Raw genomic sequence first — 26,718 nt, 5'->3', positions numbered from 1 at the left:
GAAATCTGACTTGGGGCACAACTTGGGGCACATTCAGCTTAGATAATGGGGCCAGCATATGCACATGGGAGATACAAGTGAATTTATGCAAATAGGTATATATGTGTAAATAAACAGTAAAATCACCCATACAAGTGCTGAAGACATGGTAAGGGTTGATCAGAGAATAGTACAAATGAGCTAAGTTTTGAATACAGTTTTGAAAGAGGGATTCAGTCTTTCAGAACTTTCAGAAACAAGATTCTTTCAGAACCATGGCATACAGGGGAGAGGTGGGAAAGAGCCATGCAAAGGCCTAGAGACAATGGTGGATAGGCCATGCTTCATCTAGTCCAAGGAGGGCAGAGATATGCAAAAGAATGACAAAGCAAACAGACAAGGAGGCAATTGCCCGCATTGGGTACCTGAGAGGGGTTGGTGGCAGCTCTGCCAGCTTGGTGGCTGTGGGGTGGCTTGCTTGGTTCTTGGGAGTACTTTCTGGGGAGCCAATACTCTTCAAGGAGATGTTGTCTGAGTCCAAGGCCACTGCCTTGGCTTTGGCCTTCTCCTTTTCCCGATCTGTCTGATTGACAGGGGCTGGAGTGGTCCGCCCACTGGCTACCTTGGTAGGCTCCTTCAGTCTGGAAGGTGTAAGGCCTCCCTGCTTGGTGCTGAGGAGGCTGGGGTCAATGCTGCTGCTCACAGGGCGAGGTCCACCCCGCCCGCCGGTCACGCTCATAGAACTGGATTTGGCTGGCCGGGGCAGACTGCGGTACTGGATGTTAGAACGGGCTCCAGGAGCCAGGAATCCTGGCTCTGCACTGTTGGACACATCTAAGCTAGTCTTGCGCCCATTTACTGGCTTGACAGGGATGCCTGAGGACTTCTGGATCTTGCTGAGAGTGGCTGAACCACCGGTTTGCATGACGGTGGCTGTGCCTGTGGCAGGAGGAGGCTTCTTGTAGCCAAAGGATCCCGAAGTGGCGGGGCGAGCAATGCCTGAGGGGGGCTTCTTAGCATCACTCAGGCGGTCCCGACCAGCATCAGAGGAGGAGCGTTGGAGCCCAGTATTCTTCACTGCAAGCTTACCCTTGTCTGTAGCTTTGCCCTCAGGTTTGCCTGCAAGAGGACAGGAAATGAGATAAAAGCTGAAACTGAGCAGTATCTTAAAAAACCATCCTTTTCTTTCCCTCCATGGGTGAAGGGAACATTGTAGAATTTTAGAGGCCTAAATATGGGTAAACAGGTACAAGATAAGCTGATAAAGTTTCTTGTCTGAAAGACTCTGGCTGGGAGGTGTGGGGAGGCTAGGAATTTTTTTTTGTTTTGCTCCCAGAGTAGAATGGTCCATTTTGAATAAAATGGCAGAGGCAAACACAAAGATGATCAAGAATATCCATCTAACAACTGGTTGTGGAAGGGGAAAAAAAAAAGGAGGGGAAGCAAATGGAATAGAGTATGACAGTATCTCTTGGTAATTAGAGACTTGAGGAAAATGTTGATTAAGGCTAAAAGTTACCCAAGGGGCCAACTTTGGGGCACTATAACTCTCTTGCTGTAGCCACTTTATTTATTGTTTTCTTAGGATCTTTCTGAGATGTCAAGCAATATCTTATGAAGATAAGTACCTCGAGTGACTAACTTGGGAGAAAGAAGAAAGCACTGGAAGTGTTTGGAAGGAGGTCAAACTAGTCTCTAAACATAATATACTCCCTCCTGCACCTCATATTAATTGGGATTTTGGCCCAGTCACTTAACCTCTTTGAGTTTCTGTTTCTTCCACATTTGTAAAATGGAAATAATAACACCCATCTTTCCTAACTCACAGGACTGTTTTTAGACCAGATAAGATAATGTATGTTAAAGCACTATGCACATGTTTGCTATCATCCTATGGGTTAATGGCCACTAAGAAGAGGAGCAACCAAAGAACTAGGTCTTTGCCCTTGTACCTTCCTTTATCCCAGGCTCACCTGCGACTTTGAGGGCACTCTGGGCAGTGTGAGTGATGGGAGAAGTTACAGCCACAGGTGGGGTCTTGCCCTTCTTCAGGGAACCAGGGTGTCCCAGGCTGATGGGCTTTTTCAGTTCTCCACCCTTGGATGAATCATCACAGCTCTCAGGCCGCTCCCTCCGCCACTTAGAAGTCCCAGGTTCCATCTTCAGGCTACCACTGTCGTACTCCAGTTTTTTAGGGGCCTTCTCCTCTGACTCACTAAACCAGCTCAGCCCACTTTCTGCCAGTGAGCGCTTCTCTGAGTCTGTGCGTAGCTAAAGAAAAGAGAAAAAGGCAGGGTGAGATATTTATATGCAAATGGGGGACTGGATAGCTGACAGGATTGATTTTAGTTAGTACCTGGCTCTGCTCATCCCAGAGTATTACGTCAACTGAGGGTTTCTACCTATACCCCTAGGGTTTCCAACAACAGATGGCATGTATCTCTGGGTTTCTTTTTCTTCTCCAGTTGGAATAGCTCTTACATGTATCACTCTAGATTGGCGTAGGCACTAAGTATAGACAATATGACAACATCTGATGTCTTGTGAGTAGCCTTAGCTTTTTTTTGGGGAGAGGGTGGGGGCAGCTCTAAAATGACCTGGCCAAAGGCCTATGAGAACCAATCCCTTGGAGTGGGTGTGTATGTGCAACCCCATACACAGACAATGCCGTTTGCCCTGTGGTTCATCTTGAGATGGCAGTTTGGATGTTTGCAAACTCACGTACCACTATTGTTGAGTTCCTGCGAGAAGCAGTGGGAGTAGTTGGGAGGGAGTTGAGTGAGGAGCTAGCATTGAATTCTTCTGAACTGAGATTGTCTGAGGCATCGCTGAGTCCACTGCTGATGGAGCTGCTTTCATCCCAGCTACAGGACAGGAGAGATGAAGGTTAGTGGTTAAAACAGAAGCCCAGGCAAAAAATAAATGTTTCACATTGATGCAAGAATGACTCTGTACCAGTATTTAGGCTAGCCAAAAGGAGAAAACCTGGGGGTTTATCCTGGGTTTGCCAGCAACTCAAAGTGTGACTTAAACTGCCTTGTAATTTGGTGATGTTCTTTTACAAAAGGAAGAGACTCTGTCTTTATCTGGCAAGAGAAAACGTTGTATCTCCTTAACAGAAAGGTATATTATAAAGGCAAGGTAATTTTTGGATCAATCTAGTTATACAAACCAATTTCCTCTCCCTGTAAACAACCTCCATTCTTAAAATTACCATATCTTTGTTCATTTTTAGATGTGTTCTGCATCTATTCTCCCCTTCCTTTTCTAAAAATGTCTATAACTGGTAATGAGGCCCAGAAAAAGATTTCTCTTTTCTAGAACCTCTTAGACTTTTATCATTTCTCATTGCGCCTCCGTTTATGCAGTTCATCCTATCCTGCGATCGGGTCCTGCTTCTAAACAGAACATTCTGTCTTCTGGTAAGTGAACCAAATTTAAGGTGCTGAGGCCATGTAGAGGGGCCAAATTTGTGCTGAATGGATTCATTTCTCTGCCAATTGCTTGGAATATCAGGTTTGTGGTATTAGGGAGATACTACTGTTAAACATCTTTATCTGTAAACATCTGTATCCAAGAATGCTATTTCATGCACTAAGTGAACTTACTGCAACCTCCATGTCTTTGTAGCTTGAGCTCTACAACACTCCTTTGGCTGTTATTTTTTTTTTTTTGAGACAGAGTCTTGCTCCGTCGCCCAGGCTGGAATGCAGTGGCGCAATTACGGCTTGCTGCGACCTCTTTTTCCCAGGTTCAAGCAGTTCTCCTGCTTCAGCCTCTAGAGTAGCTGGGATTACAGGCACCCACCACCACACCCAGCTACTCTTTTTTTTTTTTTAAGTAGAGACAGGGTTTCACCATGTTGGCCAGGCTCCTCTCGAACCCCTGACCTCAAGTGATCCACCCGCCTCGGCCTCCCAAAGTGCTGGGATTATAGGCGTGAGCCACCGTGCCTGGCCTGGCTGTTCATTTTTGGGCTTAACAAGTTTCTGTCAGAAAGTTTACCCTTAACCTCAAAACTAAATAGCCTCCTCTACCATTTATATTAATTTCCTCTTATTCTATCTTTGTTTGCTATTCACATGTTTCTTTTCAATCACACGCATTGTTTTCTAAGCTCAAATTCTGTCTCCTATAAACTTTCTTCAAAGGTCCTGTTTTCCAAGTCTTTCCAATTCCTTTTGGACCTTAAAAATTTCTTCAGATTTCACTCAAGTTTTAGAGCCTAAAACTGAACACAGAAGTTCAGTAAGACTGCTATACAGGAGTAGCTGTGCCGGTAGGAATTAACTTCTAAATCCTTGTTATCTGTGTTCAGAGTAGGTTTGTTTATCAGCTTTGCATATGTGCAAGGACTAAAAGGCTGAAGACTTTTTTGTGTGAATTAGCTGGTATCTGAAAAAAATTTTCTTTTTGATTTATTTTGAGTTTCATATCATGGAACAAAAATCAGACATACAAGTCATCTAAGTGGTTGGCCCAGATCTCAGTTGGCTCTCTCTAATTCATGTGCTGGGAATAGGAAAGTGGGTGGTTTGGACATTTTGGCTTTGTTGCTCTGTAGTGATTTATCCAAATACATTGAGAAAGAGCAAAGAAACCATGGGGATTAGAACACACTACAGAGTTCTTTAAATTTTACGACTATGAAATATAGCCATCATTGAATGACAATCAACCTCCTCCCCGCTTCCCCTCCTGATATATGTTAAATCTCACATTTGTCCTGGGCTAAGATGTCGTACCCCCTCACTTTGTAGAGAAGGAATACTGAGGAAAGATCAATGCTGATTTTATGGTCCTATCAGCTCTTCTGGGTCAAGATAAGATCTCTGGCAAGCAAGCAAACAATTCTCAGCATGTTCTCTAAGTCAAAGACAGAGGAAGCTTGTAGCACTGAATCTTTCATCTGAGATTAATTATTGGTAATCAAGGTTGTGAGGCAAAGAAAGCTCTTATGGAAGGACCCTTGCAAAAAGAGGATTGCTGCAGCTCAGAAATCCAAAAGAAACCTTCCTTTGCCCCACATTTATGGAAAGTTTAATAATGAAATGGGGGAGGGGGATTTATATTCTAGGAGAGCATTTGGGTCCTCCTTGCTCAAAAGACATTCCTTCCCAAGTTCTTTTCCTGTAGTGAGGAAGTGTAAGCCTAGAATTACCAAGGAAGCTTGCTAGAGGATATAAATACTTCCTAGCAAAATTCTTTTGCAAGTTCTGAAGAAAAGGAAAATTCTGTTGTCATGACACAAGACAGCATAGTTTCTTTCTTTCTTTTTGAGACAGTCTCACTGTGTCACCCGGGCTAGAGGGCAGTGGCACAATCTCAGCTCATTGCAGCCTTCGCCTCCCAGGTTCAAGTGATTCTTGTGCCTCAGCCTCCCGAGTAGCTGGGATTACAGGTATGCAATTATTTGTATTTTTCACCATGTTCGCCAGGCAGGTCTCCAACTCCTGGCCTCAAGTGATCCACCCACCTCAGTCTCCAACTCCTGGCCTCAAGTGATCCACCCGCCTCGGCCTTCCAAAGTGCTGGGATTACAGGTGTGAGCCACTGCGCCCAGCCCTCTTTCTTTAAAAAACAGCAACAACAAAAACCCACTATTACATTTGAATGACTTGGAAAAAAAAAAAAAAGTTAAAGAATGACAGAGAAGACCTTTTGTCAAAAAAAAAAAAAAAAAAAAAAAAAAAAAAGGCTGGGTGCAAAACTCCTCCTTGAAGCCAGGTGTTCAAGACCAGCCTGGGCAACAAAGCAAGACCTCTGTTGCTACAAACAAAACAAAACAAAACAAAAGAAATAATACATGCTGTAGTAAGGATCCAAATATTATATAAATACAAAGGAAAAAGGAAAAATGCTCCTTTTTTTGCCCTCCCATTTTTACTTCTAAGGTAACTATTCTTAACAGTTTTTTGTGCATCCTTCAAAAATATCCCTATGCATATATCTTCTAGCTGTTTGCTCTCTGGATCTGCTGAATAGCTGACATTATAGGACCACACTTCATTATCCTGGAGATTCTCTATACCTGACTTAAACTGGAACCTCAGTCTTCCTCTTTGTTGGTTTACTCCTTGTTTCAGTGAAGTACCTTTCCTCTTCCAGTAGGTTTCTGAAAAGGGGTGCTTAGGAAGTAAACTTTGTAAGACCTTACATATCATAAAATATCTTTATTCTATCTTTACACGTGAGATGTTTGGGTAGCCACAGAATTCTAGGCTGAAAATATCTTCTTTCAGATTCTAAAGGCATTGTTCTATGTCTGTTTCTATTGTTGCCCTTCTGATTCTTTGTCCTTGTATGTGACCTGTTTCTTTGTCTCCCCTCTGGAACTTTTAGCATCTTCTTGTGCACTGAAACATCACTAATGATGTGCCTTGGTGTGGGACTTTTTTAATCCTTGTGTTGGGTACTTTACCAGATGCTTTAAATCTAGAAACTCATTACCTTCAGTTTTGAGAAATTTTATCAAAAATTTTTTGACGATTTTCTCTTTATTTTTCAGTTCTCTCTTCTAGGGTGTTTGTAATTCAGTTAATAGATTTTTTGCCTGATTTTCTACATTTCTCTCTTATTTTCTAGCACCATTAAAAAAAAAAAAAAAACTCCATTTTTTTTTTTTTGAGATGGCGTCTTGCTCTGTCACCCAGGCTAGAGTGCAGTGGTGCGACCTGGGCTCACTGCAACCTCCGCCTCCTGAGTTCAAGAGATTCTCCTGCCTCAGCCTCCCAAGTAGCTGGGATTACAGGCACGTGCCACCACTCCTGGCTAATTTTTTGTATTTTTAGTAGAGATGGGGTTTCACCGTGTTAGCCATAATGGTCTTGATCTCCTGACCTCGTGATCTGCCCGCCTCAGCCTCCCAAAGTGCTGGGATTACAGGCGTGAGCCAGTGCGCCCGGCCTTTTTTATTTTTATTTTTTATTTTTTATTTTTTTGTAGAGTCAGGGTCTCCTTATGTTGCCCAGGCTGGTCTCAAGTGATCCTCCCACCTTGGGCTCCTAAAGTGCTGGGATTACCGGCTTGGGCCACTCTGCCTGGCTGCTAAACTCTACTTTTTGAGCAATGGCTTCAATTTTATCTTCCATCCTTTCTATTAAGTTTTTCATTTCTTCTATCACACACATATATATAGATATACACACATAAATATATAGACATACATATATATACACATAAATGTACGTATGGTTATTGTATATATGTATATATATTTTTTTGAGACAGGATCTTGCATTCTCACCCAGGCTAGAGTGTGGTGATGCACCATAGTTCACTGCGCCTCAAATTCCTGGGCTCAAGCGATCTTTCTGCTTCAGTTTCCCGAGTAGCTGGGATTATAGGCATGTGCTACCATGCCCAGCTAACTTTAACATTTTTGTAGAGACAGGGTCTCACTATGTTGTTCAGGCTGGTCTCAAACTCGTGGCTTCAAGCGATCTTCCCTCCTCAGCCTTCCAAAGTCCTGGGATTATAGGTGCGAGCCACTACGCCCAGGCTTCTACCATATTTTAAATTTTCAAGGCTTCTTTAAAAAAATTTTAAACAGCACACTGTTCTTTCTTTCAAGGATACAATCTCTTTTTCAACTCTCGGAGACATTCATTCACTCATTCATTTGGAGGGGCAAGTTTCCAATGGCCTTGCATAGTTTCTGGTTCCAAGTTGCTTTGTTCTGTTAGTACTGGCAGGACTTCATGTTACAGACCTTCTGAAATGTGTGATGAAGCTTGGATGTTTGCTATTATGGAAGACTGCGACATTCATTGTAAGTTATTGAGAACCTTTGTGCACATGCAGTGGGACTTGTCAACTATGGCTTCAGTATAGGGAGATGAGATTGGACTGATTCATTTAAGCTTTTTCTTGTGAGTTGGTCACCTTTCCTAGAGGTGAATCTTCCAAACTCCAGCCTGAAGCATGTAAGACCAGCATTCTGAAAGCTGAGTTCGAGAAGAGCCTGGAGCTTTCAACATTCAATATGCAAAGCTTCATTTATACCCCTCTCCCTTTAGTTCAAAATCTATGCCCTCACTTGTGTCAGGAGTCCACCAGTCCAGAGGCTACCTGTTTTACTCTCTTCAGAAAATAAGTCTCCAGTCTTCTGTTAATGGAGGGAAAGGGCTCCCACTCTGGGAGCAGATGGAGCAGAATCTGAGAGTCTAAGTGTTTTTTACCTACATTTTCAACCAGTCCTCTTGTTTTTAGACTTACCTCTTCCCCTATTAAAGCTACCTGATGCCACCAATTATGAAGCTTTTTGAGGATTCTGGGGTGCAAATTGAGTTGCTGCCCCACTTCCTCCACTGCTGGCTCAGGATTCAACTTTAAGTCTGATCTATCAGTTCATACTTGCCAGTCTGATTTCCAGCTTCCCATGATCTCATCACTATTATCTCTTTCTTCTCCTGTTCTTTGTTTTTGTGGTTTTATGACTTATGAAAAGAAAAACCCTTTTTTGTCATTTAACTTTTGTGGTAGTTGTGAAATATGTGAAATACATCCTAAGTGGCCCTTTTGGATCAGATATCCTGGTGGTAGCCTTCAAATAGAGAGAGGTGAGGAGACATTAGCTTTGGAGTTCCAAAGTCAAATTACACAGAGGCAGAAGAAACCATCTAGACAATTTTTTTTTTTTTGAGACAGGGTCTTGCTATGTTGCCCAGGCTGGTCATGAACTCCTGGGCTCAACTGATCCTCTTGCCTCAGCCTCCCAAAGAGCTGGGATTACAGGCATGAGCCACTGCACCTGGGCTAGATGATATTTTTTGAAGACTCAAGAGCTGTGGGAGAAAAAAGACTGGATGGACACTGTCCATCCTGAAACATATGACTAGTTAAAGTGTAAGAATAGAATATCTTTAGAAGAGTTTGCAAATTTTATCAGTTCATGAGTCAGAGTACTGCAAAGCAACTGCCTGGTCACTCAAGATAGCAGGCAGAAAGGAAGGCAGCTTAAATATGGCACCAAAAAGAATAAAGTAAAGAGGACAGGGCTCAGAGTTATGGAGGGCTACTGCATCTGTTGTTTGGCAGAAAGAATTTCTTTGCTCACTCTAAGCTGGATTTTGCCGTCTCCCTCCCGTTTCTCTTTATATTTGTTTCTCACATAGATCTCAAGTACAGAAAAGAGAGTTGGGCAACAACAAGCTAGGCCTAAATTCACAAGGACATGAAAACAACAAAGAATGCAGAGACCTCAATATCCCCGTATAATCTAATCTACAAATCCAAACAACTACACACAGGCAACTGATGTATGAGAGAAATGGTGTCAAAAGTTTTTATCTGGAGCGAGTTCTTATAAGAACCATGGCACTTTGTCATTTTCATCTACCCCCAGAACAGAAGAGGAAATGAGTCTGAATGAGCATATGAGAGATTGAGTCAGATATAAACAGGACAATGAAAATGAAGAACCTTGTCAACAGATATTTCAAGGGAGCTATAACAGATTACAGAGGTAAATTAAAGAACTTTCTCCATGGCATACTTATTTTCCCATTTACTATTCTCCTCATATCATCTAGTCTACCCTCCAAAATTTACACGTCTCATTCCCTATTTCCACTAAAAAGCATCAACTTTTCCCCCTCATTGCTCTATCAAAAACTTAGGTATGTCTTCAACTCCTTTTCCTTCCCTTTCCTCATCAAGATTGTAATACATCATTGATTGTATTACCACTTTCCTCTCAAATCTATCTCTTTCTTTAACTTTCCCCTGCCTTTGCTTTAATGTCCTCTCACTTGAGCCACTGTGAAAGACTTCTTATCAGCTCTACTCTGTATAGATCCTCCCTCCCTTTAACGTGCGCTAAATATAATCAGAAGCCTCATTACCCAAAAGTGTGGCACTTAGCAAAACCTTCGTTAGCTCTCTGTTACTGATATGATAAAATAAAAATTCTACAGCCTGGCTGGGCATGGTGACTTACATCTGTAATCCTAGCACTTTGGGAGGCTGAGGAGGGAGGACTGCTTAAGGCCAGGAGTTTGAGACCAGTCTGGGCAACATAGTGAGACCCAGTCTCTCCATATTTTTAAAAAATATTCTACAGCCCATTTATCAAGATTATCCATGAGCCATCATTAATGTAGTATAGTGATTAAGAGCACAGATGTTGGAGCCGGACTACCTGAGTTCAATCCCTATAAACTCTGCCTAGGGCTAAATTCAACTTCAATCGAGCAAACAGTCATCAAGCTCCTAGTATTTATAATGCATGGTGTCAGTTGCTGTGGGCATTCAAAATAAGTGGCTATCCAGAATGAGCCTATAACCCAAGGGTGGAGAAAGGTGTATAAATGAAACAAATCCATGACAGAGGTATAGACAACACACACAAAGCAATACAGAGGAAGAAATGATTTCATCTCCAATAAAATCCAGAAATATGACTTTACCATGTCAGAATACTGAGAAACATAATGTTTTATCCACTTTTCTCCACTCCCATCCCACTCCTACTTCCTATGTTCCCTATGATTCCTATTAGGTGCCCAGCTCTTTTGCCTAATTTTCTTTTAGAAATACAGGCCTGCATGAGGAGCCAGTCCTCACATCACTATGTAGTCTAGATCAAATACCAAGTCTTCCATGAGGCTTTCCATGATCATCCTTGCCAGAAAAATCTCATTCTCTTTTTTGTGTTTCTACAGACATACCTATATTTCTATTAGAGTGGTCTGCCTTGAAATAGTTATGTCCACACATCTTTTCATGAGACCATATTTCCCTGAAGGTTAGGATTAAATCTTATGCTGCTTTGTACCCCTCATACAATATCTTGTATACAGTGGGCACTCACTCATTGCTTATATGAAAACAAGAATGCATAACTTCAGGAAAAAGGTTATGATGTTGGGGCTGCTATTTATATATTCTCCAATAATAACTAGTAATTTATTTATAAAGGTAATCCTTGCTTTGGGGTTGGGGGAATTTATTAACATTCTCTTTTCAGAACATTCAGTACTCTGCTGAAATTCCCTATCTATACAAAAATGTCATTCACCTTTTATACTGGATCCTTAAACATATTTATAAAAAGGATTTTACAGTCCTTATCTGTTAGTTTCAACATATGGCTCATCTGTGGATCTGCTTCTATTGACTATTTTTTCCCTCAGTCATATTTTTTCTGCTTCTTCCTGAGTCTTGTAACTTTTTATTTTATGCCAGATGTTGTGTGTAAAAGTGTGGCAATAGGTATATCCAGAAAAGGACATGTCCTTTCTGCTGTTAGGCTGCTAGGATTGAGAGCTGAGTCAGTCTAGCCTGTCATATAGAGCCAGGTTTGGGCTCTATTATAGGTCAGTTCATCAATTTTTTTTTTTTCCCAGACAAAGTCTCGCTCTTGTTCCCCAGGCTGGAGTGCAATGGCGTGATCTCGGCTCACTGCAACCTCCGCCTCCTGGGTTCAAGCAATTCTTCTGCCTCAGTGTCCCAAGTAGCTGGGATTACAGACGCCTGCCACCACACCTGACCAATTTTTGTATTTTAAGTAGAAACAGGGTTTCACCATGTTGGCCAGGCTGGTCTCGAACTCCTGACCTCAGGTGATCTGCCCGCCTGGCCTCCCAAATCACCAAATGTTTTGAGGGCAAGATCGGGACTGTCCTTTCAGTAAGACTTAAGATCTGAGCATAGTGAGTCCCCAGAGATCTCTCTATGCCATCCAGCCCAGCTGCCAGCTTTGGGCTGCTGTGGAGTTCTCTGCACTCTTGGTGAGCCACTTTTGTACATTCAGTGAAGGATCTTTGTGCTTTGGAGGGGATCTTTCTCTACCCTCCTACCCTGTTCTCAGGTTCCACTGTACTGTACTGTTGCTGTATAGTCAGTGAAGGCCCTGTGCACATTGGGTGGGGGCAGGGATCTTTCTCAGATTTCTGTCCTGCCCTTAGCCATCAGCTTGCTGCCACTGTGTATTCAGTGAAGGCCTCATGAGAACGATTTAGGGGTAGGTGGGTACTTATTTGCTCCATCATTAGGGCTCCTTATGGCCAGCCTACATGTGGCCTTCAGAAGTTTGTATGAAGGTCAGCTATTTTCTCCTCATCCTCATCTATGGTGGGTTTGCTCCTCTTAGCCATACCCTAGGAGGAAAACAGTCATGTATACCATCTCTCCTAGGAATGGCTCTTCTCTTTCTGGAATTTAGTTCAATTAGAATACTTTGCATCCTTAGATATCTGTATTTTTTAAAAGTTATGTTTGTTGCTTATCCAGCTTAGCCTTGCTGTTAGGATGAGAGTGATAGTGTAGGACACTATACCATTCCCTTCCATAAATTAGCCCCTTGAGTGCTCTTAGAATAAATAAAGCCCTTCATCTAGAGCTGTTAAGAATGGCAACTGATTCCTCCTCTTGTTTTCTTGTCCACTTCCTAGCATTGATACCATAGTCTAAGGAACACTCTGGTGCACCCATCTCCTCTGTAGGATGAAAAGAGGGACTGTGAAGAGGCCAGCTCAAATGAACACTGCTCTGTTTGTGTCTGTGCAGACACGTGGCAATGCATGGGGCAGGAAATACTCCTCCCCTCTGGGAAAAGCACCAACACTAACGTCGTTCTTGGCTAGGATTGGCCACCCCTCCCAGACTTCTCTCACACCGTCTGCTCCCCACATTTTAGGCCCAGCTATTCCATGGAACTTGAATAGCCAAGGGAGCCTGCAGGCAGCCAGAGGGCCAAGGGTGTGGGCTAACTAACTGGAAGAGTGGACCAGCTTGTGACTACATAGGAAAAAATCCTTATTGCTTCTGTAGCACAGCATGGTTCTTAAAAGTCAGACTAGAACACTGAGTCTGTTCTTCTGTCCGGAATATATATGCCTTGCGAATCAGTAACTAAGTTTCTCTATTTACTACTTAATGCATAAGAGCTGTGTACATGGAACTCTACTTTCTCTTCTGAGTGGAGAAATATCTGCAGTACAATAGGCTGGTTTTAAGAGCTGAGAGGTTTTTTTTTTTTCTTTTTCTTCTCTTATAATTATTTTTACTCCCAGTAGAGTTTATGGAATTGGAAGCCTAGGGGATACCTAGGACTTCCTGCTTCATCATATAGGAAAGAGAAGAACTAACTTTATCATCTAAACTGGAAACAGGTTCCAAGACAGCAGGAAGTTGTTTGGCCACAAAATGTAACCTACTTCATGGAAACAAATCCCCAAATCAATCATGAAAAGAAGCCAGACTCAGAGTTGGAGGGCTTTTCAGTCCCCATCACTATACCAACTAGGTATGCACTGTATTCTATCAAATATACAAACATCAAATGGGGCAGAAGGGTAAAAGAGCATCAATAATCACAACTCTTGATATTGTCTCACTTGCTAGAGTTGATGGATGGTGACCTAGGTTAGGCAGTGAAATAGACAACAGTGACAAAGTGTGAATTAGACCCAGGGACTGAGAGTAATCTGATAGTCCAGATAAGTAGGAGGCTAGCAAATGTGATGAGCCCAGTTCTAGGTTTGCCAAGGGCTAGAATGTCTATGGATCAAAATAAAAAGAAGATTTTTCATAATGCAAGTGTTTTAGATAAGGCTGTCATTAGATGGTTCTGCAGCCAGGGATATCTCATGACTTTTGCCCCCGATACTCAAATTATTCTTGATATTTTAAGGAGACAGGGCAAAGAGCACATAAAGCTGGAACTGGAATCAGTCCAAGTTAGAATTAAATACATACAGACTCAAAACTAATCTGTCCTCTTGAGGAGGCTAACCTTATTGGCTAGAAACGGACTGAGCTGACCTCAAAGAATACACTACTATAGACAAGAATACATTCCTAATATTTGCTCTAGTCTTGAAATGTTCCATAGTTTTCTTGGAACTACACCACATTAAAGCTAAGATATAGCTTCCCTTGCTCGCTACTTTAAGAATACTCTTGCTATCTATAATAAAATGTATTATGTTAAACCATATGAAATTGCCAATCTTATAGTTAAAAAATTGGTCAAACCTGGGCACTTTCATATGATTTAACATCAAATATATTTATTTTTGTGTTTGGTCTATGCTTTAGTACTTGTTTGCTACAAAACTGTGGTCATGGATTCTAAACTCTTTTTCTTTTTTCTTTTTTTTGTTGAGACAAGACTTTGTCACCCAGGCTGGAGTGCAGTGGTGTGATCTCAGCTTACTGCAGCCTTGACCTCCCAGGTTCAAGTGATCCTCCTGCTTCAGCCCCACAAGTAGCTGGGACTACAAGTGTGCACCACGGTGCCTAGCTAATTTTTTATTTTTTGTAGAGACAGGGTTTCACCATGTTGCCCAGGCTGGTCCCAAACTACTGAGTTCAAATGATCTGCCCACCTTGGCCTCCCAAAATGCTTGGATTACAGGTGTGAGCCACCATGCCTGGAGTTAAACTCTTTTTTTTCTTTTTCTGAGATGGAGTTTCACTCTTGTTGCCCAGGCTGAAGTGCAATGGCAAGATCTTGGTTCACCACAACCTCTGCCTCCCACGTCCAAGTGATTCTCCTGCCTCAGCCTCCGGAGTAGCTGGGACTACAGGTGTGTGCCACCATGCCTGGCTAGTTTTTGTATTTTTAGTAGAGATGGGGTTTCACCATGTTGGCCAGGCTGGTCTCGAACTCCTGACCTCAGGTGATCCACCTGCCTTGGCCTCCCAAAGTGCTGGGATTGCAGGCATGAGCCACCATGCCCAGCTGACTTAAACTCTTAATAGGAGAGACCAAGTTACAGAATCCAAGTCAAATGGAAGAAATGACAACCTGTCCCACTCTAAGACTAGTTTGGTACATCTGAACAAGGGAATATGTTTTAGACTTTCCTCAATCCAAAGTTCCAAACATATCCCATTCTGCACTGGTCTTTTATGCTTTCTTCAGACCCATTCCTGGGGTGAGCCACTCAGTTCATAATCCATACTTCCCTAAAGGTCACTCAGATAGTCATGGAGATGTGATTCCTAATGAGAAAATTAGCAAGTGATGTTCCATCTCTGGTCCCTGTAGCAAGTGGGCTCCTTTGTTAAGATGTTAGTGACCTATATTTGTGTTAATATGGTAGCCACTAGCCATATGTAGCTAATGAGTACTTGAAATGTGGCTAGTCCCAATTGAGATGTGGAGTAAAGTTTCAAAGACTTAGTAGAAAAGGAGAATATAAGATATCTTAATTATCTTGATAATTTCTATATTAGTTACATATTAACATAATATTTTAAATACACTGGGTTAAGTAAGGCATATTACAATTAATTTTACCTGTTTTACTTTTTATTTATTTATTTTTTTGAGACAGAGTCTCGCCCTGTCACCCAGGCTGGAGTGCAATGGTGCAATCTCAGCTCACTGCAACCTCCGCCTCCTGGGTTCAAACAATTCTCCTGCCTCAGCCTCCCGAGTAGCTGGGATTACAGGTGGCCACCACCACTCCCAGCTAATTTTTGTATTTTTAGTAGAGACGGGGTTTCACCATGTTGGCCAGGCTGGTCTCAAACTCCTGACCTTGTGATCCACCCGCCTCAGCCTCCCAAAGTGCTGGGATTACAGGCGTGAGCCACCATGCCCGGTCCTTGTTTAACTTTTTAAAATGTTTCCACTATAACATTTTAAAATACATATGTGGTTCGGGCACAGTGGCTCACGTCTGTAATCCTAGTGCTTTGGGAGGCCGAGGCGGGTGGATCACGAGGTCAGGAGATCGAGACCATCCTGGCTAACATGGTGAAACCCTGTCTCTACTAAAAATACAAAAGTTAGCTGGGTGTGGTGGTGCATGCCTGTAATCCCAGCTACTTGGGAGGCTGAGGCAGGATAATTGCTTGAATCAGGAGACGGAGGTTGCAGTGAGCCGAGATCGTGCCACTGCACTCCAGCCTGGCGACATGGCGAGACTCCGTCTCAAAAACAAAAAACCAAAACAAAACAAAAAAAGTATGTGGCTTGCAGTAGATTTCTGTTGGAAAGCGCTGTCCTAAACAGGAAACTTTTGGTCAATGAAATGTCCACTTTAAAGAGCTGGAGTTCTTTAGCTGCTACAGTAGTTACATTTGGTCCATGACCTGAAAAAGCTACATTTTGCAGTTAAACTTCAGCTGATCCCTTTGATGGCAACAAATGTGGTAACATTTTTAGGTGCAAACACTGAATTATGAGCCATAGTCCTCGGAGACCATTCAAGAGGTTAAAGAGGATAAGTGATTTTTAAAAAAAGAGAATAGAAGAGTCAGAGTGAAATTGGGCAATTTTGTGATGCTCAGTTTTGAAAATGAATCAAGACCATCTAGAGAAACCAACACTCTGTTCAAGTACTGCCAAAGTTCTTAAAGTCAGCAACCTCTCCTACTCCTCAGCCCCATGTGGCGCTAGAGAACTCCAAGAGCAAGGGGGAGTACAGTGTCTGCTTCATTACATGTCTGTGGTTTGGCAGCGATCACAGCAAACTAGCTTGACCTGGCCAACCAAGCCAGGCAATGGGAGGAAAGGATGAATCGCACAGAGTGAGAGATTTAGAGGCAGAGAGGGTGGGGCAGAGAAGAAGCCAATGTAAATTTTTTCGAGTTAAAGGTTTGCCAAGTCTTAATCAAGGGTGAAAATCACCAAGAAGAAAGGACTGTAAAGAACAAGGTAATCAGAGTCTTATATGAAATTGGAGGATATGTACAATTAGGAAAATTTATTTGGCCCCTTGATATATTGGCAGTAAGCACTACAATTCCAGTCCTATAAGAAAACAAATGGTTTCAATAACTTTTAAAAGACATTTCCTAAACTCTAGTTTCAGTCACAGAACTATCTGATTAATTTGTTCAGTTCTCAAATGCTGAGGCTAATTTAATGAATGGACCATAGCTAGGGAAGCCCAAATTCAGATTTAAATCCTACAGACTGGTTACATGGCATTATTAAAAAAGCAGAAAAAATTGTCATCACAATTTTGGAGACTACCATTTTAGAGTATCTGTTGCAACACCTAGGTGATGAATTCTTACTCAAACCCAGCTGGGAAGATTATGAAGATTAATACCACGAAATTTGTAAGTATTTTCTGGGCCGGATGTGGTGGCTCATGCTTGTAATCCTAGCACTTTGGGAGGCTAAGGTGGGTGGATCACCTGAGCTTAGGAGTTCAAGACCACCCTGGGCAACATGGTGAAACCCTGTCTCTACTAAAATACAAAAAATTACCTGGGCGTGGTGGCATGTGCCTGTAGTCCCAGCTACTCAGGAGGCTGAGGCACAAGAATTGCTTAAGCCCAGGAGGCGGAGGTTGCAGTGAGCTGAGATGACACCACTGCACTCCTACATGGTGAAAGAGCAAGAGTCTGTCTAAAAAAAAAAAAAAAAAAAAAAGAATATTTCCTGAAGATCAAACCCATCAAGAAAATTATACTCCAATGTCCTACTGAACCTTGATCATTCTGTTCGATGCTGAAATAAAAGATTTCCACCATTGCCTTTTTCTTTTAAGTCAATCAGTTATAGTAACTGACAGAGTTCTCTATGGCATTTAGAAAGGAGTTAAAGCAAATAAACACAGGGCCATGACACCTCCAAGAATAGAAAAGGCCACCCTAATGTGCCCATAGAGAAAGGACTTCTGTTATTTTTGATGATTCCTAATATAATGGAAAAGTGTGAAAACTTGTCTGCTTGGTTCCAAATTCAGTTCACCTCAAGGCTTCCTTGCTGAAGTTCTAGCCACTTTCAGCATACCCACTTTAGCTCACTCTCCTTTCTGATAAAGGTCCAAGTGTTTTTAATGGTGGCAATAGGGCCATAGGCCCAGTCCTAGGCAGAACCCCACTCAGTCAAAATAAAGCCATGCATTTCTGTGCTTGTTCTTCACAGATGCCATCTTGCCAGTGGCAAAAGAAAAGTAACCGATCTGGAGAACCGAATGCCCTTGCAGTTATATACAAAATTCTATGCATGTGCAATCTTCTGGTATCTGATCATACTTTCAGATTCTCAAATGTGTCTATGACTTAGAAAATTTTCTTTAAATTATCATCTTGCCTCCTAACACCCTGCTTTAAGCATTGCTTTCTTGATTCTGGCATTTAATTTTTGCCCTAAGGTTAACAGAGTTTCTTAAATTTAGACCATTGTTATGGAATAAATTATGTTCCCCCCAAATGTATGTGTTACAGCTGTAACTCCCAATGACAGTATTTGGAGATGGGGCCTTGAGGGAGGTAATTAAGGTTAAATGACTTATAAGAGTGGGGCTCTAATCTGATAGGACTGGTGTCCTTATAAGAAAAAGGAGACACAGAGACCTCTCTTTCTGTGTGTGCACAGAGTTAAGGCCATGTGAGGACACAGGGAGAAGGTGGCTGTCTACAGCCAGGAAGAAAGGCCTCATCAGAAACCAACCCAGATGGCACCTTGATTTTACACTGCTGGGCTTCAGAACTGTGAGAAAATAAACTTCTATTGTTTAAGCCACCTGCCCTGTGGTATTTTGTTATGTCAGCTTGAGTAGACTACCACAACCATTAAGTTATGAAAATAAGCTTATTTTATCTACACGTCAATATCCCCCACTGAACTACATTGGATATTGACCACCTCTATGATTCAGGCTAGTTTTCAATTCAGAGATTTACTGCCATCAGATTTTTTTTTAATCATGATATCATAGCTTATTATAGCAAAATTAAATACCCAAATCCATCTGCTAGGCACAGTGGAAGCTATGGATTGAGAAAATCAAGGAGTCAGGCAAAGTGGAAGGAATTATCATCGCTGCTTGGACTTGGCAGTGAAATAATCCCGGAGAAATTCCATCTTTCTATGATGAAATCAGGCTCTATGTGTGCTCCTGTAATGACATGATACACAAGTATTCAGCCCTGCAAACAGCTTGGATAGCACTTTGTGGAACAAAATGGATGCAATTGGATTAGAGGTATCAATATATTTTATTGGGATTTTAATGTGGGAAAGGGTAATTGCAGGGTAGTAGAGGAGAGACAGAGAAGTGAGAATATAGAAGGAAAGACATGAGAGACAGTTTCCAAGGCGTGGGTTAAAGCTTTGCCATGTCAGCTGGCAGGGCCAGAGCAAGAAGAAAGAGCAGAAAGTTGAGCTGTTTAACGGGAGTCTCCTTAATTAGGACCAACTGTGGGTGAGGAATGCTGACTCGGCTGGCCACAATTTGTTTGAGTTTTCTCTAGTTTCAGAGATTTCCCTTTTCGTCTGCCCCAAGCCTTTGCCCTCCTCTACTTCTTTCACAGGAGTGGGAATGAAAAAACAAGGCACCTTCCTCTCTTTTTCAGATGTTTCCAAGTCAGGAAATTGAAATCCTTCAAAGAGTGAAAGATAACTGAGAATCTCAAGAAAAGCAAAAAATTCTCAGGGATATCATCGAATTCACCTTCAAAGGATAAAAGGCAGTCCTCTGGAGCGAGCTCTGGTGTACTGAGTACGTACTTCTGTCTCCACTAGTCGGTATTACTACAGTTGAGTTAGTGTACTTGTCTCAGCCTCAACTTCCCCAAGTATAAACAGGTAACTCAACACCCGCTAAACAAATTCTTTAGAAAGTCTGAACATCAAGAAAAATGATTTTGATTCTTAACTTGGTCAAGAAAACATCTTGAGGAAAACTAAAAAGTCACAAAATTAAGGTGTCAATTGATGTGACTGACCTTATTTTGAGTTTCTATATTTTTATTGGAGAGGGCCTGAAGGAGGCTCTAAGAATAGTCCGTAGGATTCTGTTCAGAACCAACATTTTTTCTGCTCTTTCTAAAACACACATAGATGACCCATTTTAAAGATTTTTGGAAAGGGATGAAAATGATATTTGATTTTAAATTTCATGAGGTACTTCCTACTTCCTCCCCACTGTCTCACCCATATTCTTCCTGCAGTGTTTCCTTAGGAGTCCACTGCACAATTCCAAAATCCCTAGCTGATTGAAAAGAAATGTAGAATAGTGTCTGCATTTCTGCACCTTCTCTAAACCAATAAGGAAGTAAGAGATAATTGACAATACTCTGAAAAGTAGGAAAAGTTTGGCTTAAGGGTCAAACTTTTGAGTAGGGGTTGGCCAGATAGTAAATATTTATAAGGCTTTTCAGGCCATAAAGTCTCTGTCACAACTACTCAGTTCTGCCATTGTAGCACAAAAGCAGCCATAGATAGTATGTAAACAAATGAATCCAGCTGTGTTCCAATAGAACTTTATTTATGGACACTGAAATTTGAATTTCATATAATTTTCATGTGTCACAAAATATTGTTCTTCTTTTGTTTCTTCCAATCATTTAAAAATGTGAAATCCACTCTTAGCTTGCAGGCCACAAGAAAACAGGCAGTGGACTGCATTTGGCCAAGCAGGCCAAAGATCACCAGCCCTGGGGCTAGATCAAAAAAAGGCCCCCTAAAAATGAAAAGAAATAACAATTCCATAACTGACAAGTCCTGGCCAAAAAAGCAACTCTGGGCTAAGAATGACTTCTTGGATTTCCACTTTTATTACTTCTGATCTAACCTGCTCAATTTTCAAGTCAAAACAAGATTTTTCTACTACTGATTCAGTTTTTTGGGTTTTTTGTTTGTTTGTTTTCTTTGAGACGGGGTCTCACTCTGTCACCTAGCTGGAATGAAGCGGTACGAACACAGCTCATTGCAGCCTCAAGCTCCAGAGCTCAAGGGATCCTCCCACCTCAGCCTCCTGAGTAGGTGGGACTATATGTGGGTGCCACCATGCCCAGCTAATATTTTTAAAAAATTTTTTTGTAGAGACAAGGTCTCACTATGTCACCCAGGCTGGTCTTGAACTCCTGTCCTGAAGTTATCCTCCCACCTTGGCTTACCAAAGTGCTGGGATTCCAGGCATGAATCACTGAGCATGGCCTCTGATTTAGTTTTGACTCAGAAAAAAAGGAAGAGGTTGGAAAAGAAAAGAGAAGAAAAAGAAAAAAAGAAGCATTAGTATTGCTTGTACCTCATTGCCAACCCTCCATTCTGGAAGTAGGAAAGTAGGCAATGCCTTGAAGTGGGATGGAATTCAAACATGTATGTAGTTTTTAGAATGACTGATATAGGGTTGACAAAAGCAAAAACCATTTTTGGTCAGAAGCACAAATTCTTCTACACAGGTTGGAAGAAGTGGTATGGAGTGTATATGGCCTGTATATGTTCCTGATGCATAAAGCAACAAATAAAAGTCCACTTTATTAAACTAACAAGCTGCCATTCATCTTCAGATCTCAGATCACCCTGTGAGCACAAAGTGAGTATTGAAAGAGGTAAAAGGGATAGGAATCAGGCCCCAAATTCATACTACTAGGCTGAGGAATCTGTGCAACTCTGAGCAGTTTCTGGCAGCTCTAAAAGATCCAGGCCAGACTGCTGGTGTGAAATGCTGATCTGGCTATAAACACCTCCAGCCACTGAGCTACTCTCTCTTCGCGGAATGAAGCTTCCCACCACAAACCAAATGAATTGCCAGGCGTTCCCTCTGAACTCATTACTCCCCGCTTTTTGACTTCTTTGTATCACATTCAGTTTTCTCACTCCAGAATCCCTGGCCTTCCATTATCACCTTCTTTTTCTCTTTATTAAATAAGAAGTCCACTTTCCAACGTCTTCTTTAGTGTTTCTACAAAAGCTGAGGAGATCATCTTTTTTCTATTCACAGTCTCCTTATTCAGTCAAAAAAAATATTTAAATCCTGACTCAAGACAGACAGCAACAGCAAGCTTTTCTGCTGTAATTACCAGAATGCTGTCCACATTCAATCTACTAAAAACAAACAAACAAAAGGGAACATCAGAAAGGAAAGCTGCCAGCAAAACAGAAACAAATACAAATTCCAAATACTAAAACCTAAAGAGAAGAATATTGGATACTAATTCCTCAAGTCTGTCTGCTTGCACACTACTATACTGAACTACATGGTGCCATGTTAGTTAGAGAGAAGTGCCTCTCTAGGTCCAGAGGCTTGAGCATGTGGGAGGATCTATTCAGGATACAGGCAAGGTATGTGACACAATGACCCTTTGTAATGCACATAAAGAGACTCCCATCCAAATCCACAGATTCACCATAACCACTTCGTTATCGAAGTATTTGTTGCAAGTTAAGCTACTTGATTTATTTTCCATTTCAAAAATAATACTGAGAAACCAACTCACCACAGAATGCAAACATTTCTCTCTGGAATTCACACCCTATTGAGGTCCCCAGGGAGAAATTCAGTGAACAACTTTGGATGAAGAATGTTACTCTAATACAAATCAAATGCAGGGTCACCACACAAAAAGAACTCTTGTCCCTACACTAAATGCAAAGGAAAAGGAATACTTCAGGCTGGTTGTGGAGAGTTATTAATAAGGTAAAAGATGAGGCTGTTTTCCAGGTTATATAAACGTTTAAAAAATAATTTTCTTTTTAAAAAAAATTTAACCTACTTATTTATTTATTTATTTATTTATTTATTTAGAGGCTAGGTTATGAGACTGGTTAATTTTTATATTTTTGGTAGAGAGGGGGTTTCACCATGTTGCCAAGGCTAGTCTCGAACCCCTTGGCCTTGAGCTATCCACCCACCTGGGCCTCCCAAAGTGCTGGGATTACAGGTGTGAACCACCATGCCCAACCACCAGGTTATATAAACTTTTGATATAGCTTCAGCAATCCCTAGTAGGATTATTTTGAAGTTTTGATCTCAGTGGCTTGGCTAGATTTCCTAATTCCGGTAACTTTTGTAACTCCTTTTCATGCCCTATCCTCATTTAAGTTCAAAACTAAAAACAGCAATGATAGAGGTGGAAGCAGCCACAGGGGCAGGAGTACCAGATGATAAGTTTTCTCTTTTTACTTGTCCACAAAGAACAATAACCTCAGAATCTGAAGGAACTTCAGTGTATTGCAAGGGAAACTTACCAATTTGTTACTGGGGGAGTTTATTCAATCCCTCAACTAGCACCCTGATATCATTATTTCAAAAGAAATGGTCCCGAGGAGGTAGGAGAATTTAAGGACACACTTCATTACTGAACAATTTTTAATCTGTGTGAATTCAACTGTCAGGATTTCCATTGTAGCAAAGCAATCCATGTAAGAGTCTGAGATTGCTCTGTGGAAAGTTGCTGTTCACTTAATCATCAGGCAGGCTGGGATCCAACTCAACATTAGCTATTACTTATACCCATCCAGTCAAGCATAACCAACATAACCTCTGCATTGCTGGACAAGCATGCAGCAGTGTCCTGCATGAAATCAAAGGAAAATCTGCAGTTTTACTAAAAAGACTCATGGCTCTCTGGAAAACCACCTTAAATAATTTAGGAACTTGAGAAGGTAACCAAATGATATTAATGAACACTCACGACCTCTGCATCACACTTTTCAAAATTAGGTACGCTGAATCCTGGGTGATGGCCCTCCTTCAGTATGTGAAGTTGATGCAATATCTAGCTCACTAGTTTGCTTGTTATCTGCCTCTAAGCTTGCATCAAACCAAACCAGTTTCTCTACTTCTTCACTAACTAATGCACTGTGGAAACCCGGTGTTTCTTAAATACTTGTTATTGAAAGGCATCTTTTTGTTTTTAATTTTTATTTTTTTGAGACGGAGTCTCGCTCTGTCGCCCAGGCTGGAGTGCAGTGGCGTGATCTCGACTCACTGCAAGCTCCACCTCCCAAGTTCACGCCTTTCTCCTGCTTCAGCCTCCCGAGTAGCTGGGACTACAGGTGCCCGCCACCACACCTGGCTAATTTTTTGTATTTTTTAGTAGCGACTGGGTTTCACTGTGTTAGCCACGATGGTCTTGATCTCCTGACCTTGTGATCCGCCCGCCTTGGCCTCCCAAAGTGCTGAGATTACAGGCGTGAGCCACTGAGCCTGGCCTAAAAGGCATCTTTAATGTGCTGCCTTTCATAATGACACAAAAGGGCATGCATTTTACATTATACTTCTAGTGGAGCTGCCAGATGTATGCTAATCAATGCAAATAATCCAATCTTTTTTTGGGGGGAACATCACTAGATATCATTATTATAACAATAGTTACCATATGTTCAGCACTTAAATATGTATGCCAAGCACTTTGCTGGGCACTTAACATACATGTATAAACTCATTTAAGCTTCATATTAATTCCGAGTTAGATATGGCTTCCATTTTACTTACAACAAGAACTGAAACTTAAGACAGATAAAGTTACATGCCCAAGGGCCCACAGCTAGTAAGAAGAAAACAAAGTTATTGTAATATCAAGATCTGTCTGACTCTAAAGACTGTTTTTAACCACTGCATGTACGACAAATACTTCCATCATGAGAGAGATAAATGAAGTTAGGGGTGGTCACAGAATAGCAAAACTAAATTAGGCATTTACTCAGATCACTTGGGGACCATATGGGATTACTTCTGCAGTGCATTATTTGGCAGCTTTCCAAACGGTGTTCCACTGGAGGGTGAAGATCACTTATGCATCCCTAGGGACTCTTTCCACAAAAAGGTAGTCTCCAGGTCAAATTTAATTTGTGTCTGCTCCGTCACTTCTACCCTGCGCCTCAGTAGTTACTGACGTTTGGGATTTAGAATTGTGAAAAAGAAATTAGGTTAGTTCCTAGATCTCAAAAAGCCTGCAAACTAAAACACAATTTGCTTGAAAGAGTGACATGCTCCAAGTATCTGAAGGGCTTTAGCAAAAAGAATAATGTAGGACAGGCTATGTAGCTTGACAGAAAGCTTACATATTTGCTCAGGTTGGTTCCTACAGTTTCCAAAGGCAAATCAGTGTACTTCCTTAAATATGATCACCACAAATAAAATGTCAACATCACATGCCTGTAGTAGAATGGGAAGAAAACAAATTGATGTCAGGGTGTCAGCTGAAGAGCAGCTATTGATAATTTAACTGACTTCGCACGTGGTGGGACAGACACTCTCTTTGGACTGGCCATTCTAGCATCTTTCCTCTTTAGGAAAACTTATCAAGGACCCTATCTGGCCCCAAACACGTTACTTTGTTAAGGAAGTCTATGCAACTTGTGGGTAAGAATCCAAACATCACTCCCTCATGGTGAGGACAAGAAAAAAACTGCTGGATGAGTCCCCACAAGTGGGGCCACCATACTGAGACATATGGACGGGGGCAGGAGGCCCTGTGGCCCTTGAGGGTGTTGGATGGACCAAGAGGGATGCTATGCGTGGGTGCAGCCAACAGCTTTCCACAACCACCTGGGAACCGGCTGCATCATCTTCATGATGTCTCATTCCACCACAACTAGGCTGGCCAGGTAGCAACAGTGGGCTTTTGCTTTGGACAGCCCTGTCTTTCTTTTCAGGCTTGGGTTAGTCTTCCAAGTCAAAGACATCAATGCTCTGATGCCGCAAAGCTTAGGCTTTGGGGTCAACCTTCTGGTGCCTTGTTGGATGAAAATGAACTCAGAATAGTTTCCCAGGTCAATGGCAGATGCCCCTGGTCAGCTGATTTGGGGGAATGTCATTTGATGACAGCACTGGAGATGTAGTGTATGGTATGAACTATAATACTGTGCAATCTATATCAAGACAGAATATCAAATATCAAAACTGAAAGAAGGCAGAATACAGCGGCTCATGCCTGTAATTCCAGCAAAAGCAGAAGAATCGCTTGAGGCCGGGAGTTCGAGACCAGCCTTAGTGAGACCTCATCTCTACTAAAAAATTAGCTGGGCGTGGTGGCGAGCACCTATAGTCCCAGCTGTTCAAGAAGTTGAGGAAGGAAGACAGCTTGAGCCTAGAAGTTAAGAGGTTACAGTGAGCTATGATTTATGGATTGTGCCACTGCACTCCACTCTAGCCTGGGTGACAGAGCAAGTCAGTCGAAAGAAAAAAGAAAAAGAAAAAAGAAAGAAACGGAAAGAAGCCTCTAAAAACTTCTTGCCTTCAGAGATCTTGAGGAGAGACTGCTTTTTCAGATGTTCAATGGCATGTACCACACGAAAGTCAAGCTGCAGGGGCAGGCTGTTGAACAGAGAGTTAATGGGGATTGCTTCTTTGTCCAAACATTATGACATTGTGGGATGGTTAGAACCATAAGTACCGCATAGGTCCGTATAACAGTAGGGCTCTTGTGGACAGCCTACTTTAACATACTCCTATGCCAGACCTGCCACTATTATTGTGACCACAGAAGGAAACTTTTGGGGCTAAGAGAGAATCATTTTCTGATCAATCGCAAAGAAAGCCAAAGTAGTGGGGAGAAAGAAAGAAAGAGAGAAAAGAATTGCTCATTAGTTCTTTGCCCTTTTCCAGATACCTGGAGAAGCAAGTATAAAAAATGTGGGATGTGTTGGAGAAGAAAACCTATTGGTCTGGAGAAGGAATTTTTCTTCAGGGTGAAAATGCAGAGAATTTCTACATATTGAGTCACATGAAGGCAAAATATCGACTAAAAAGCTAAGCAGCAAGGAAGTAGGGATTTTAAGGCATTATGAAGGAGACTGCAGAGTCTTCCCTACCTGGCAGCAACCCAGGACATCATCAGCCTATTTGGCCAGAGAGATCAAATGTTTAGTTATGAAATGTAGAGGACCCTGAGACACTTCTCGTGCCCTGTGTTGCTATTTTGTAGGGAGCTATAAAACAATATGAAGAGTTGGTAAAATGGTTTTGTTCCACAATTAGCAAGGAAGTATGGAGCATTCAGGGAACTAAGCTTTTTAAATGTCTGAGAATATGATTATAGTGCTACAGACTACAAAAAGTCTAGAAAAACACATGAGAACTGAAGATTTAA

At 41.7% G+C, this 26,718-nt stretch overlaps 1 protein-coding gene and 2 long non-coding RNA genes across 8 annotated transcripts in view; 2 read left to right on the top strand and 1 right to left on the bottom strand.

Moving 5' to 3' along the window:
* LOC105484716 (uncharacterized) overlaps positions 1-18,369 on the top strand; it is a 63,731-nt gene extending 45,362 nt beyond the window's left edge. Inside the window, exon 3 of one of the 2 annotated variants that reach the window (XR_989168.3) lies at positions 18,272-18,369. This is a non-coding gene — a long non-coding RNA (uncharacterized lncRNA). Of the gene's footprint in view, positions 1-3,347; positions 3,402-18,271 lie in introns of those variants that run through there. The other variant, XR_011612688.1, reaches the window with a different exon arrangement.
* LOC105484717 (neuron navigator 1) overlaps positions 1-26,718 on the bottom strand; it is a 191,637-nt gene that overhangs the window by 36,531 nt on the left and 128,388 nt on the right. For all 5 annotated transcript variants that reach the window (XM_071077903.1, XM_071077906.1, XM_071077911.1 and 2 more), the window contains 3 exons: positions 2,705-2,843; positions 1,953-2,250; positions 405-1,098 (listed from right to left, as the gene is read on the bottom strand). In XM_071077903.1, the coding sequence (XP_070934004.1) occupies positions 405-1,098; positions 1,953-2,250; positions 2,705-2,843 (1,131 nt within the window). The remainder of the gene's footprint in view (positions 1-404; positions 1,099-1,952; positions 2,251-2,704; positions 2,844-26,718) is intronic.
* On the top strand, positions 18,830-19,588 carry LOC139358157 (uncharacterized). Its single transcript, XR_011612690.1, has 2 exons — positions 18,830-18,881; positions 19,252-19,588. It is a non-coding gene; the product is annotated as an uncharacterized lncRNA (long non-coding RNA).

Source organism: Macaca nemestrina, chromosome 1 (genome assembly GCF_043159975.1).
Source record: "Macaca nemestrina isolate mMacNem1 chromosome 1, mMacNem.hap1, whole genome shotgun sequence".
NCBI classification, from domain to species: Eukaryota; Metazoa; Chordata; class Mammalia; order Primates; family Cercopithecidae; genus Macaca; species Macaca nemestrina.
This window is presented reverse-complemented; position numbering and strand designations above follow the sequence as displayed.